The sequence below is a fragment of the Toxorhynchites rutilus genome, chromosome 2, assembly GCF_029784135.1.
Source record: "Toxorhynchites rutilus septentrionalis strain SRP chromosome 2, ASM2978413v1, whole genome shotgun sequence".
NCBI lineage: Eukaryota > Metazoa > Arthropoda > Insecta > Diptera > Culicidae > Toxorhynchites > Toxorhynchites rutilus.
In genome coordinates this window covers 145518551-145535097 of record NC_073745.1, presented here as the reverse complement: position 1 = coordinate 145535097, position 16547 = coordinate 145518551, and the positions used below count along the sequence as shown (strand labels likewise).

General features: G+C 39.1%; 1 protein-coding gene across 3 annotated transcripts in view; it reads right to left on the bottom strand.

Moving 5' to 3' along the window:
* LOC129769082 (zinc finger protein 260-like) overlaps positions 1-14005 on the bottom strand; it is a 45555-nt gene extending 31550 nt beyond the window's left edge. For all 3 annotated transcript variants that reach the window (XM_055771099.1, XM_055771098.1, XM_055771100.1), the window contains exons 1-4: positions 13749-14005; positions 7246-8544; positions 7101-7190; positions 6890-7034 (exon numbers count right to left, since the gene is read on the bottom strand). In XM_055771099.1, coding sequence (XP_055627074.1) covers positions 6890-7034; positions 7101-7190; positions 7246-8544; positions 13749-13895 — 1681 coding nt within the window. In that variant the 5' untranslated portion in view covers positions 13896-14005. The remainder of the gene's footprint in view (positions 1-6889; positions 7035-7100; positions 7191-7245; positions 8545-13748) is intronic.
* Between the last annotated feature and the right edge of the window lie 2542 nt (positions 14006-16547).

Genomic DNA, 16547 nt, shown 5'->3' with positions numbered 1-16547 from the left:
TCTGAAATGCCGCAATCGTACGCCGACGACCTCAAGTTGTATCTCGTGATACGGAAACCAAGCGATGCTGTTTTTCTACAGCTGCAATTAGAAGCTTTCGCCGAGTGGTGCCAACTAAACCGCATGTCACTCAATGCATCGAAATGCTCTATAATTTTATTCTGTAGACAACGTGCATTGATTCAACACAACTATGTTCTATCGGGGATAAGCTTGAAACGGGAATCGACGGTCAAGGATCTTGGATTACTACTTGATTCCAAGCTTACATTCAAGGACCACGTCGCCTACGTGGTGTCGAAAGCTTCATCTCAACTCGGGTTCATGTTCCGCTTCGCCAAAGAATTCAAGGATATATATTGCCTTAAGGCTGTACCAACAGTACAAAACTGTTCTAGAACAGTACAAAACTGTTCTTTGGTTCGACCAATACTGGAATATTCGGCTGTAGTGTGGTGCCCATACTACCAAAACGAGGTGAACCGCATCGAAGCAATCCAACGAAAGTTTATCCGTTTCGCTCTGAGGCATCTTCCTTGGAATGACGTCCACAACTTGCCAAGCTACAAACGTCGTTGCATGTTAATACACTTGTATCACTTGAGGCGAGACGTAACATCACGATGGCATGCTTCATTGGTGACCTGCTTCAAGGTAACATCGACTGTACTTCGCTGTTAAGCTGTCTTAACATAAACATCCGCCGCCGTAATTTACGCTCTCATGTTTTCTTATGCGTCCATCCCTCGCGAACAAATTATGGATTTAACGAGCCCATGCGAAGGATGTGCCGTGTCTTCAACAGATACTACGATGTGTTTGACTTAAATGTTTCACATTGTATGAATTAGGGGTTGTTTCCGTAGAGTTTTTAATTAATATGTGTAGTGTCGTAATTTTCATGTCATTGGGATAACTATTGTATCTGTTGGCAAATGAATAAATATTAGGGCTTCATCGCACACCTTGATCCGGAACAGGTAATTTTCGATGACTTTTCGGCACATATGGGGCGGTATCTCGGTCATAACTTCACGAATGATGTCTTTCAAATATTCAAGAGTTTGCGGAGAGTTGGCATAGACACGGTCTTTCGCATAACCCCATAAAAAAAAGTCTAGCGGGTACAATTGGCATCACCAAAACGCGAAATTATGCGTCCCTCAAATTTCGTTCGCAATATGGCCATATTCGGTCGTGTTGTGTGGCACGTGGCGCCGTCCTGCTGAAACCACATGTCATCCGTATCCATATCTTAAATTTGTGACAAAAAAAGTCGGTTAACATGCGGCCATCGCGCTCACCATTCACAGTTACCGTCTCGCCGTCCTCATTTTCAAAGAAATACGGCCCGATGACTCCACCAGACCATAATGCGCACCTAACACTGACTTTTGGCGGATGCAATGGCCTCTCAACAATCACGTGTGGATTTTCTGAGCCCCATATATGGAAATTTTGGGTGTTCACATAGCCACCGAGCTCGAAATGTGCCTCATCGCTGAAGAAAATTTGATGCGAAAATTCAGCATTTTGCTGCTGTTGTTCGTTCACCAAATCGACATACATGCCCGACGCATTCCATGGTCACCACGCTCTAATTTTTGTACCAGTTGGACTTTATATGGATGTAGGTGCAAGTTCAAATGCAAAATTCGCCACAATGATGTGTTTGACAAGCCCAATTGCTGAGCACGCCGTGGAATCGAAACATTCGAGTCATCGTCCACACTGCCAGCAACAGCAGCAATATTTTCGGCCGAACGCACACATACGCACATTACGATGATGCACAGGTCTCACAATATCCGCTACGGATCCAGTTTGTTCGAATTTACGCACTACATTATCGATTTTATGCTCTGTAGGCCGTCCATGACGACCAAAATCCGTCCGTAATGCTCGAAAAACATTTGCCGGTTTTTCATCATTTTTATAGTATAATTTAACAAAATTAACACGTTGTGCGAAACTAAAACGATCCATATTGTAAAATGGCAGACATTCAACTAACGATATGACGCTTTGGTTAACAGCTATGTCAAACGGTTGTCAGCGCAGGGCTGTATACTTTCGGAAGCCCGAAATGGAAAACCCTGTATTTATAATTGCAATTATTCATGGGAACACATCGTTCATACTTTTTATTTCAGTATTGAATTGTTATTTTTTTTAAATGTATTCTGTGACTCGTGTCAGTGAAGCGCCACACAGTCTGATAAGTGAATTGATCTATTTACATAGGAAATTCAAAACAAACTGTGTGCTTTGCTCTTCTCTCACAAACACTATTATCCCATAAGAACACTAGTTTAACCTATCTACTACAATGGCTTCCTCCCACCTGCACCTTAATGAGCCGGCATTCAACGATTTGGAAGCTTTGATCGCAGCGGTGGATAATTGTTCTGCTGGAATCTCTACCACCAATGAAGAGATAGAGCTGTGGATGAGCGATCAGGTGTACGATGGCATGGTATTCACTGATCAAGAGTTTGTCGATTCACGGAGACGAATGAATCGTATGACTTTAAGTCTCCGTAAACAAAGAAAATAAGTTGATTAAGTAATGCGTGATAATGTTGCTCTTTTCGGAAATTCATTGGCAGAAGAATCAATCGAAACGTTTTCCGAGAGGTGCCAGAAACGTTGATGACCTACCAGAAGAGCCAACGTTTTCTGATGCACTCAAATATCAATTCGTCTAGAATCGCTATAAACAAAATTAATTGGCAATGCTGCGTGATTTTGTTTTTTTTTTTAACGTAGGACTACGACTCTCATTTCTATACTGGGGTATAAGTTCAAAGTTTCGAAATCGAAAGCGTTACGCCGGAGAATGTGATTTTGAGCGTTAATAACTCCTAAACAACTGAACGAAATGGCATGATAAACACTTCATTCGAAAGATAAAATGTCTACTCGTTATATGCTAGTTACCTTTTGATCCAAAAACTCGTTTCAATAGCCTTAAATTTTTTTTCAAAACAGGCAATTGAAATCACCAATCAGTATATAAGCGAGCACCGCTCGGAAATCTACTCAGAAGGGAATAATGACCTTCGGGTTAAAGTCCCTTTAAAAACAAGAATCGAAACGAAATCCACTCAGTTATAATTGAACAGCGATTGGAGCATGTTGTCGCTATTGTGGCGAAGCTAACTTCGTTCATCATGAAAGCGCTGATGAACGGTGTTACCAAGAGTCTGTTCGTGCACCTTAGGTCAGAAGGGAATCCATCGGGAGGAGATAGATGTCACTGAAAAGGCGACAAAGAAAGTACGGTAGAACCCCGATTATCCGCGGAATAGTCGAGCTAGGTCACTGTGTATAACGAAAAGGTTAAAAATGAGGTGTAAATACGAAAAAAGATGTTTTAGCATGAAAAATTTGTTTCATCAATACAAATAACATTAAACTATCCATATGTAAGGTCGTGTATACCAATGTCCAGATAATGTGAAAGTCATGACCAAAACAAAAACGCAAGACGCAACCACTCAATGACAAATTTCGGGAGGGTCTACAGAATTATTAGGGAATTTCCTCGCGGATAATCGAGGTTCTACTGTACCAGCATCGAAAATTGTTTCCGCTTAAGGCATCGGAACAGCCGCCCCACACACATACACGCGCGCAACTCTTTTCGTTTGGTGAATATCGAGTTAGCATTACCCACTGGTGAGCATCGAGCGTCGAAAAGAAACCGAAAAGATGTCATCGTTGTTGAAAAATAATCAGCCAGTTCCGCTTGGAATTGGAAATTACATTCAAGCGAAAGAGTTTAATTCAACGTTTTCTATTCATATGATACTGCGACCAAATACATTTTGTTTTTTAAACAAAAGCTAAAATGTCAAAGTGTTATATGTTTGCTACTCATTGACTCGAAAACTTGTTTCAATAGCTTTAAAATTGCTTTGAAAACAGGCTATTGAAAACATATATAAACTGGCGCACACTCTGGAAATCGATTATAATTCGATACAGTTATGTGCCAATGTGGATTTGGCTGTTTAGAATACGAAATGTTTTATATGGTGTAGTGGATATTTCACCATATCAAAGAAATCATATTGAAAATCATTTGTTTACGAATGCTGCAATCGATCGTCGTTATTGGGAAGTTGGAATTGTTGGGAGGGGGGGCTTATTTTTGCTGTGCAATTTCGAGGAGGAATCCATTCCTTCTCAAGCGTTAATAATCATGTTCCGGATCGACGATGATTCCAATTGTCGATGCTTGGGGAGGGGGTACTATTTGTGCTGTGTATTTTCGAGAAGGAATCGATTCCTCCTTTGAGCGTGAATAATTCTTTTCCGGCTAAACGAAGTGGTATGATAATTATTCAAAAGATGAAATGTCTAAGATTTATATGCTTGTTACTTATTGATTGCTAAGTCAACGTTAGTCCTACGTCCACCTTGCGGTTATATCAAAGATATAACTCACTTATAGTTTTTTCTTCCTATTTTATTCAATATAATAAAATTTTGTTCTTATTAAAAATATCATCAAGTGCTTTTGTCATGCGAAAATAAATTCAATTTTTATAACAGTTCAAAATTCAATTTTTCAATTTTTATAACAGTAGCAAAATTTTACATTGAATATGACGTCAATGTGTGCTCCCGTGGCCGAGTGGTTAGCGTCACACCTAACATGCGGGGGGTTCGGGTTCGATACCCGTTCTGGTCGGGGAAATTTTTCGTCAAAGAAATTTCCTCCGACTTGCACTGTGGTCACGCGTATTCTAGAGCCACTCAGAATGCATTCAAGGCGTATTATTTGGCAAAGAAATCTCAACTAAGTACTAATAAAAAAATGACGCAAGCAATAGTATGTTGATACGGCGAAGTTCCTCTATGAACGTTAGTACCATTTAAAAGCCAAAAGAAGAAGATGATGTCAATTATTTACAAATTGATGCTTTTTAACTGGGCTACGGCCGATTTACGTTCACCCAGTTAGAAGCAGCCCAATTAAAGCAGATCTAGTTAGTCTTTTTTCGTGCCGAAATCAACTAAGAATCACAAACGAAATCAACAAATCGCCCGAAGTTTCATAGTGGGCTCAATTAGTTGAATCGGCTTCCGAGGACATTCATCCGAATCTTGGATATTATGAACATAATTATTCAGTTTCGCAGACAACTACAGTAAATCGCAAAAATGAGTGTACAAATGCTACTTGTCGACACTTTCCATTTATTTGGGTATAAAATATTTTGAATACATTGATTCTTTTGATGCATATCAATTACTCACACATTTAACTAGTTATACGTGCAATAAAATTCCGCGAAAAGTTTTCTGCTAATTGTTTATTCCTAAACATTGAAAACAATCTCTATTCTAGACATCACAAAATTTAATATACACCTTAAATTTCTCCGAATAAATTAGCCTTGTAAGTAAGTTCTTTGCAAATGACCGTACTTTTTTTCGTCAGTGATTGGTGTCAACACTTAACCACTGCTTGGGGATTGTTGGTTTTTGTTTTTTATTGATGTTTGAAAAAGTTTTTATCTAAATGGCAAGTTAGAGAAAAAGAAATAGATATTGTTACACGTAGGATGATAAAAAGTATGAATTGTCGTGGAAAGACATTGCAGGAAATAGCAGCTATACTTGGAAGAACCCACTATACAACAAAGAAAATCATAAACAAGTGGAAATATAAAGGAACCATGGAAAATCTCCCGAGTAGAAGATACAAACATATCCTGTCTTCTGATGATGAACGAGTAATTGTGCGAACATTTCGAAAGAACCCTAAAACAAACAGTCATAAATTGACTACCGAAGTAGCCGGCACCATTGGAAGACCTGTCTGGGCAAACACTGTCCTAACAGCAGCATCCAGGAACAATCTGAGATGTTGTGTTAGCCGTGAAAAAATTTTCATCTCAAAGGTGAATATGAAAAAACGACTATAGTTTGCTATGGCATATGTTAACAGACCTAAGGAGTTCTGGAACAAGGTCCTTTATACGGATGAGATGAAAACCAATCTCTTTGAATCGGATAAAGGACAGATGGTGTGGAGGAAACCAGAATTGGCGCTCCAGATTTAGCATTTGGTTCCCACAGTGAAACACGGCGGCGGCAGTCAGATGATGTATCGTACGATGGCGGCTTCTGAAACAGGAACCATATAGTTTATCAAGTCGGCGATGGACAAGATGGCTTCATTGAACATCCTGAAACGTAACCTTCAGTGTCCCGTGCAGAAATCGACTCTCCATCGTGATTACTACTTTCAACAGAATAATGACCCAAAGCAAACTGACCTCATCATGCGGAATACCTGCTCTATTATGTCCCAATCAACTCAAAACACCTCCGAAATCACTGGACTTCAACACAATTGAGTATCTTTGGTGGGAAATCAAGAACCATTTGAAGAACAAAAATCCAGGGAACAAAGCGGAACTCGGATCGACGATTACGGAGATCTGGGAGGCACTTCCGTCTACAGTGTAAAAAAAAAAAATTAAAAAAAGAAATGTCGCCTCGGCGCTTGGAGGAAGTGCTGGACGCCAAACGGAGGGCCATACCAAATACTAGGGGATTGGTTTTTGTTATCTGTTAACATTTCTGCACTGATTTCAATTTTCTTTTTAAGAAAAACTTGAACTGTACACTCAATTTTGCAACGTCTGAATCGAAGATTTTTTGTTTGTTTTTTAACCATGAAGTAGGAATGTGACCATTTTAATTTTTTTCTTATCACTACATGAGAGTTAAAAGGATCAATTTTACGATGAATATGAGTCGCTTTTAATTATTTACTTTTTAACCCCGAAAAACTCAAAAATAACAAACCAACACGTGGTGTATACTTAATTTTGCAATTGACTATACATTACACAGAGAACAAACTTACCCGTATGACTCATTTCATGTCTCATTCGATTTGTGAAATCGGTGAAAGCCTTCTCACAATAACGACATGGGAAAGGTCTCTCGCCGTTGTGGATACGCATGTGATAGCGCAAATGTAACTTGGCTTTGAACATTTTCAAGCAAACCTAGAAATATAAGTAGTGAAAACTAAATATGATTACCGCATTGATTCTTCTATTTTTTTCGTGTACCTCACACTTGAACTGGGGGTTTTCAACGTGGTTGGACATGTGTGTTTTCAAACCACCTTTTTGGCGGAAAGCCATTCCACAGACAGTGCACTGCAAAAATACTGTGAATATTACCAAAAAATAGATCTGACAGATTGAATCTTACCTGAAATGGTTTCTCGTTCGTGTGAACAGACATGTGCGTCTTCAGATTGCCCTTCTGGGTGAAAGCCTTGTCACAGACTTCACATTTAAATGGTTTCTCATTCTGGTGGGTCAATTCATGTTCGGTCAGTCGCCCTCCGCTGTTGAATTGCAATCCACATAGAGCGCACTGGTACTTGTGCAACCGATAAAGTCGCTGCTGATGATTAATGAGTCCGTTTTTGTCGTGAAAACGTCGATAACATACTTGGCACTGTACCGGCTTATTTTGGTTTTCTTCCAACTCTGCTTCCTGTTTATTGATTTGATGGGCTTTCAGAGCATGTGTAATTAGTTCTTTTTCCGTGGGAAAAGATTGACCACATGCTTGTGCGCAACATATCCATCCTAGCTCTTGTTGCACTACTTCTTTGATCGGTGCAACTATGGCTGTTGGTCCTTCTTTGTGAGGATGCTTCTTGGCATGCGAACGCCTTCTCGTAGCTTCCGAGAACCTATTTTTACATTTATTGCACTCCCATATCGTCTGCAGCTGCCGGACACGTTCTCTATGATAATTTACCCGCCGCTTGGATTTATACTTGCGCAGACAGCCATCACAAATTATCTTGGAAGAATTTTTCGTTGGACTAGATTCCCTTCTTCGAACATGCGTTTTCCCCCTATGCGAGTCAAGTTCTTGTGCGGTATTGAAAATAAGCAAGCATCCACAACAAATATGTTTATCCTTCTCGATATCAATTACTGTGTACAACTCTTGTTCGTATTCATTCATGAGTACCTCTTCGTCGGTCCTAGGTTTGCGCTTATTTAGAGCTGGTCTATCGTCGGAATCAGAAGACTTTGGCCTCGGTTTGGGACCGGGTTTCCTTCGAACTTTGTGCTCCCTGGGAGTGCTGTACTCTCCCTGATCGCTTCCGTCCCAATCACTGTTGCTCTCGGTCTCATCGCTGGATTTATCAGAATCGTCACGTAAACTGTCTCTACCGTCGTCACTATTGCTGTCACTTGAGATTGCCTCGTCGGAGCCTTCATTTTCCTCGGGATGCAGCGTCTCAGAGGGTTCGATTTTCACTTCCGCAAATTGGAACACATCGGTGTCGTTACTCAGACCATCACCCTTCGAACTGTCGACCACAAGAACAGGATCAATGGCTAGCGATAACGAATATTCAGATTTGAAGATCTTCCGCAGCTGTCGATCACTGTCCCGAGCGGTCCGGATGAAAGTTGTTAACAACCTCAGCGTTTCCATGCATTGTTGGCAGATGTTTGTTGGAAGGCCATCATTTTCGTGTATCTGGGAACAAGTGAATTTGTTTAACCGTCTATTGACGCATCATCGACCAAAAATGATTTTTGGCGTTAAAAATGTGGCATATGATATGTCCCAAATCTAAAATCCCTATTCAAAATACTCACTGACCACAGGCAACATTTCCGCCTGTGATGCAATAAATACAGTAAAACCTGTTTTTGTGTGATTTTCTGTTCTTTTGCGGTTTTTTTTTGTGCGATTTTTTATGCGGTGTATGAAAGAAGCATATTCGACGAAGTTATCGTCCATTTAGTTTTTTTCGATGGTTTATATGCATTTCAGTGCGAAAAAAGGATATTTGCGTCTCAATTCCACTTCTATCCCTCGCACAAAAAAAAAGGTTTGCCTGTAAATAACCTTCCTACGGGAATCCAGTTGACGTCCTCCTTTCCCCAAATCACATAACAACCCAAAGCTGAGCACCAAAAAAATGCAGTCCCAAATATTCTAAAACATTTCCTTTTCGTCATCATTTTAGAGGCGAATGAACTGAAAAGTTTAAAGCCTCTTTAATTTAACATCATCATCATCATTTCGTCATCCACGGCCTCTCAAAACTGCTGCGCGTCTGCAAGAATGCAGCGCAACAACACGTGTTAAGGTTTATAAATGGATGTTGACCTTAACAGGGCAACCCCGCTTGGGTTGGGGAGACGGGTAACAAACCCCTATATTCCGTGCGGGATATAGACGGGACGATAGATAACAAAGGGGGGTAGGGGTACAGATAATGCCCACGTGGACACGTTAAACAAATATTTTTTTAAAAGTACATTCAGATCTCTTTTCAAAAATAAATGAAATCTGTTCTGCATTTTCAAGAATGTTTAAACTTCCCGCCCATTTTGAGTACTCCATATTTATCCATAAAATGGTTATGTCGAATACTTGTCGATATCAACGAACTTTTGCACTGGAATATGTATTCTGAATGAAACTCACATAAACGGTGTGCGATCAAGCTTCAATTGGTAGTGGAAGATCATTATTTCAAGCTTCTTAGCTACGTGATATTTGAGCATAAACTGAATTATGTGTTCTAGGCCCAGGTCTACGTGAGAGTAAACTTGAAATGGCGAACTGCTGATACATTTCTATCTGCAGAGTACATCTGAAATGTTGATAACTTGATAAAATGATCGGAATATTTTTATTTCGCCAATCAAATGTAGACTATTTACATATGCTATTACAATGTTTTCTTATATACTCATTGTTATTTCCACGGCACATGTTTTTAATTTAATTTGCCCTCTATTTTCCAACTTATTTGAGTGGACTCAGCGAAACGAGTGCTATCAAAATCTCTATAATACCTGCGTAAAAACAGAGTTCTGCTTTTTTTGTATGAAAGGAACAGATTCAGTCCATTTGTTTGATGGGCAGTATCCTCGTTCCTGAATATTTCCAGAATTATTCATTTTGCGACGTTATCTTTGATACAGCTGAGTTAGGTATGCTCAACACCGGAGAACAGTTTATTAAGGATAAATTTGTCCAACCGGACCAAAGATTGGAATGTTACATGTGAGATTTGCTCCCGTGGCCGAGTGGTAAGCATCCCACACTATCATGCCGGGGGTTCGGGTTCGATTCCCGTTCTGTTCAGGGGAATTTTTCGTCAATGAAATTTGCTCCGACTTGCACTGTGGTCACGCGTATTCTAGAGCTTGCCACTCAGATGCATTCAAGGCGTGTTATTTGGCATAGAAATCTCAGATGAGTACTTGCAAAAATGACGCAAGTAATACTACGTTGAGACGTCGAAGTTCCTCTAGGAACGATAGTGTCATTTAAGAAGAAGAAGAATGTGAGATTTCCGTTAATTAGCTCATGTGATTACGACATTCGTGTTTTCTTTTCAAGGGAGCTTTGAGTCCTGGATTAGATTACATATTCTGCACCACAACCAAGGGGAAACTTCTATCAAAACGATCAATATGTATGGTCAAAATCACAAGCGATAAGTCTTCCTGCTTTATATTTGGAATTAAACCTAAAAAATTCTACATTCTATGGAATTAACCACATCGAAAATATTTTCAAATTTGTTTTGCATTGTTCTAATTTTTGCATCAATATCTGAACTAGTATCTCGCAGTCAAAGTTCAGTGAAGAAGTACGCCTAAATCCATTGGTTGTTCCTTCATTAGAATGCTATCGACACATTTTTTTAATAGTACCTCGATTAGCTTCAAAACAACATTCAATTGTGCTAAATCATTTCAGGAGTCTTCAGAGAAACTCTTTCCGATAGACACTCGTTTCTCGGAGATTTTCTGCAGGCGAATGCCTCTATGGCCAAATAAGTTTCTTCAGAAGTTAATAGGGGTATCGGTAAGTTTCTTGTTTTTTTTTTCAAAAATTAATGCTTTATTCTGCAAAAATAGTTACAAATTTAATATTCAAAGTATTGCCCATCGCTAGTCACAACTCTCCCATCTTTCTAGCAATTAACGGATCCCTTTGCGGAAATAATCGATTGATTCGTTTAAATCAATCCAATTTTTGACTTCATCAAAATTGGAGAAGTGCTGGTCAACCAGGCCATGTTGCATCGATCGAAAAAGATAGTAAAGGGATGGAGCAATGTCTGGAGCATACGGCGGGTAGGATAGGACCTCTCATTTCAGCGTTCCCAAGTATATTTTGACTGGTTTCGCGACATGTGGCCGAACATTGTCGTGCTGCAAAATAACTTTATTGTGTCTTTGCTCGTATTGTGGCCGTTTTTCCTTAAGTGCACGTCTCAAACGCATCAATTGTCGTCGATAGAGGTCCCCCGTAATGGTTTCATTCGGTTTTAGCAACTCATAGTACACCACACCCAGCTGGTCTCACCTAATAGACAGCATAACCTTCTGGTCGTGAATACTCCGCGCGGTCGATGTTGATGCATGGCCGGGGTATCCATACATTGCCCGATGTTAAGGATTGTCGTAATGGAACCACTTCTCATCGTCAATAACGATTTGATGCTAAAAAAAACTTTCTTTTGTGCCGTTGGAGCAGTTGTTCGCACGTGAAAAAAACGGTGTTAGACGTCTCGTGGCTTCAATTCATACGGCACCCAATGTCCTATCTTTCTGATCATTCTCATTGCTTTTAAACGATCGGATAGGGTTTGCTGAGCTACTCCAAGTGTATCTGCAAGTTCTTGTTACATTTGTGAAGAATCTTGATCGAGTAAAGCCTTCAATTCTTCATCTTCAAACTTTTTTGGCGGTCCGGAACGTTCTTCGTCTTCCAAGTCAAAATTACCGCTATTAAGCCGTGCAAACCACGTCTGACACGTTCGCTCAGTTGCAGCATGGCCACCATAAACTTCCACCAAAATGCTATGACTTTCCGCAGCTTTTTTTAAATATTGAAGTAATCAAGTAGCACTTCCCGTAAAAACACTCTCGTTGGTACGAAATTCGACATATTCGAAGTGGCAAAATCTATGTTGTTTACGCTTAAAATTTTTGACATAAAAAAAATCCATAGCCTAACTCATGACCTGAAAATGTATTAACCTTGAAAATGGTTTCTTTTATCATTAATCGCGATTACTGTAATAACTATTCGATGCATTCATATTTTGATTTCTCATTATTCGATACCAAATTACTCGATTATAATTGCAGATATTCGATTATTTGAATTTATCGAACGATTAACCGACGTCTCTACACGCTTGTCCACGAAGGGGGACGGGGGAGTCTAAAAGTGTGCTTTTTCTATCCAAGTGGTATGTGGACAGCCCCTAAGATAATTGAAAAGCCAGAATACAGTTGAAGTTTAACCAGAAACCGAGTAACGTGGTTTATCACTATCTGAAAGTCCGTGCACATCCAATGTTCAAGAATTTTTTTTCCTCCATTCTATGGGAAATGACAAAAAATTGAACATTAGCCAAAACCTGCATTTTTTCCTATAGGACGTTCAATCGAATGGTTTTTTTCCTACATCACAATGTGTATTCTTTGTGAAATGAAAATAATACTGTAGAATAATTTACATATTTTTGTATTTTATTTGAATTTGTTATTTGTTAGGTTATGTTTTTAAAACACCGCCGCAAAAATAACGCTTTAAAATTGATGGGAGTGTCTCAAACAAACGAGAAATCAGTGGTATATTTAGCGGTTTTAAAGTGAGTCATTTAGCGGTTTTAAAGTGAATTCAATTTTATGCACTTTCGATGTTCATAATGCTCATACCAAGAAAGGCGCTGTTTATAAGTTATGTTCTGCATTATAGAAGGGAGGAGCATGGAGGTCGGATAGGTCTTATTTGTATATACATAAGGACTACAAAAATACGTTATACAGCGAGATAAAGAATATTTTATAATGCTTTATGAGAAGTAAATAGTGCTACGGGTATTTGCCTGCCACTCAGCTTAGTGTTCTTTGTGCACTTCAACAGATCTGATTGAGGGGTTACTTTGCCTATGCCAAGCACAACAATACGTTTTTTTCTCCAGGGCTGTCGGACGAATTTCCAACTCGAAAAAGACGATAGACAGTGGGGAGATTCGAACCGTTCCCTTCCTATTTTTGTATGCCGTTCCATTGATTCTTGCCCTTTTTATGACTTTCACTTCGTATTCTGCTGTTCGCCGAACTTCATGCTTGCATTTCGGGGTCGTGTTCGGGTTGCAATCCGAATCAGAAGACATTCCGATTAAGTTGAATTGTGCTTTGCGGTAAATGATGAATTAAATTGTATATCTATCGTAGTACCGCGCGTTGAGGGGTTCGTGGAACTGATTTTTTCTGAAATTTTGATAGCCAATTCAGGTAGCCTGAAGGACTCATAAACTGCTAAAAAAACAAATTTGATAAAAGTGGTATTTATGTTGTTTCTCTAACAAACGATTCAATTGGTACATGGAAGAAGCACTTTAAAACTTTTCTACAATTTAGTCGATTAATCATCTAAATATTTGTGATAATTTTTAAGTACATAATTTCAATTGCTAGAAAAAATCATGACTGTCAAGACAGCCTCGGGAGATACGTCCTTTAATAATATTCACATCTTTTTCGACACTTATCAACAAGTCTCTGGCAGAGAGGCAAACAAATTCTAAATAAACCAAATATGAAAATTGAAAACTCTGTGGTGGGGAATTTAGTTTCGCAAATTAAACCCTCCGCTCAAATTTCTTTCAAAACACACAACCGTCGCAATTGTACCTGAATCGATGTGCATTCCATAATGATGTTCGCAATAAAAGCATCATCCAGTTTGGAGTAAACTGGAACAAGTTGAATGCTCCGATCGCTCATGCAGGTTCTACAAAGCTCCATTATGACCCGTGGCTGTGGTTTATCGTTCATCATTTGCTAGGTTTCGGAACTCGCCATACGTTCAAAATAAACTGTAGATATTTTTCACCAAAATCTTTTTCACTGTGGTTTACGATTGTCAACAAAGCTATGAATGAAATGTTTACGCGATGCTGTTTACTACGTAGCTGTCACTTGCCAGCGGTATGTTCATGGAACTGAACCAAGATGAATAGAAATATAGAAGGCGGGATTCGCTGTATGTTTACACGATAAGTCCCACGTCAATCCCTGGGGACTGACACTGATTTTCCTGTATTTTCGGGCCGGCAGTGGAAACCACATTTTTCCCCGATGGAAACGACCGCAACAAAGTTAGTAAATTATTTATAGAAAAACCATAATCTTTGAAAAACTAGATAAAAATCAATTTTTATGTTTTCTCGGTATTGTTCACACTACACCTACACACACCAAGACAAAATGAAGCACCCAAAATATACGCATTAACCCTTAAATGCATGATTTTTTCTTTTTAAATACCTATTAAAAGTAAAAAATATTGCGTTTGAATTATCGTTTAGAAATTATGTAAGGAAGAAAACATTGATGTACATATACATCATCATGCATTTAAGGCGGCTCGCACACCGGAACAAAAAGCAACTAGCAAGCTGCAATACGCCGTATGCAACATGCAACATATTTTGTGTTCTTCGCATACCAGAGCAATAAAAACGCCTGACATTATGCAAACAATTTACTTAATGTATTAAACTTGTCAAATTATGAGCGATAAGTTGCGGTTGAAACGTTGTGTTGCCAGCGATATGTGTTGCGCTGTAAAGGCGATAGCGATATCGTATTGCGTCGGTGTGCGAGATTAACAAAAAATGAATGGAAAAATCCATTGGCGATAATATTGCTTATTGCATGTTGATAGTTGCTAGTTACTCATTGGTCCGGTGTGCGAGCTGCCTAAGGGTTGAAATGATGCATTTCCAACCAAAATTTTCAAAAATCAGAAAATAAAAATCAGGAAGAAATCAGGATAGTTTATATTGGGTTGTCCGGAATGTTCATGCCGATTTTTTTTAATAAAATCATCATTTCTATAGGCAGACTAACATAAATTCAATTTTATTTTACATTCTACATTATTTTGTTATACAATGTTTGCCATCTTTCACGCAGTTCAAAAAATCTATACTTCCAGAACATGTTTGTTTTCTCGTATTTTTTATGCTGACCATAGAATTGTAGTTTTTTCCATTGAGAGAATTTTGCACGGATCATATCGGGGGATCTCCGTAGCCACATTGGTTGCGCGTTCATTTAGTAAGCGATCGATCATGAGTTCAAAACTCAAGGCCTTCATTGACCATCTTTGTGTTGTTTCGGAATAACTACGTCCACGCAACAATCATCAGCGATGGAGATCGATCCACGGTCGAAATAAGATCGATTTATCCATACAACTGCTCTGCACTGCAAGTCACATCGGGCTGCTGTTCTATTAATAACTCAACAATGGTCTAACTGGATAATGGAAGAACAGAAGGAATACTCTTATGCCTAAATAGCTACTGTGTAAATGTACCATATGGTATAGAAACGCCGAAAAATGGCATCTGTGTAATGTGCTAATTATAGAAATGTGAAACATGTGACATGGACACGATTAAAATTGGGCTCTGTTACAGCTAAAATGCTAATGAGCCTAAAATGAACAAATGGAATAAAAAAAAAGGAAAGGTGAAGCTTGAATTGGGCGGGTTCGTGCTTTCTAGAAAAAACGACCATTTCAGTTTTCTCCGTAGAGAATTCGATACCCAGCATGAAGGCCCACGTGAACAGATTGTTCAGGGTATCTTTCAACGACTTTTGTAGAACGACGAGATTAGTACCCGTGATGGAAATTACTCCGTCGTCTGCAAGTTGTCTCAGCGTGCAGTCTCTAGTCAGATATCATTGACGTAAAAACTATACAAGAGGTGGCTTAGGCAGGAGCCTTGTGGTAGGCCTATAAAACTGTAACGAGAAGATTTCGAGCTGCCATGAGAGAAAACCATTGCTTTTCTAACAGTAAACTGTTTAGAATTGATGAAAGTCTTTACGAAGCTTCTCTGAGGGAATTTCCATGTTGAATGTCTTAAATGCAGAATGTTGAATGATTCGATTATGTTTACTATAGGTTCACCATTGAAGTTTTTTTTTTTTTTTTTTTTTTATCTTCGCTTATTTTTCGTCGGCCTATTTCCGCCACTTTAGTGCCAATCACCGACATCAGGGAGGCGACTCCACCTGTTCCTACCTATCAGACTCAACAACTCATGAGCCGGGCCAACTTCTTTTACTTCCGCTCCGAAGGAAGACGTAACCAGAGATTTTTCGCCTCAGAAAATCCCAACGACGCCAGCTGGCACCATTGAAGTTGATTCTACTTGAATTTCACGTGCAAATATTATATAAAATTATATTATATTGATTGTGAATTAAAAAAGTAATGTATTACTACACTCCGAATCGTATTTCTTCATCAATAACCTTGCGGCTACTAGAAACAAACATACAAAGAAAAGATTGCAAATGCGAATTGAATGGCGAAATTGACATTTTGTAATGCAAGCATACATTGATGAAAACTCGAATTACGCCATCATGCAGACCTCTTTTCCCTTATTTTGAAAGTCGGAAACAACCTTC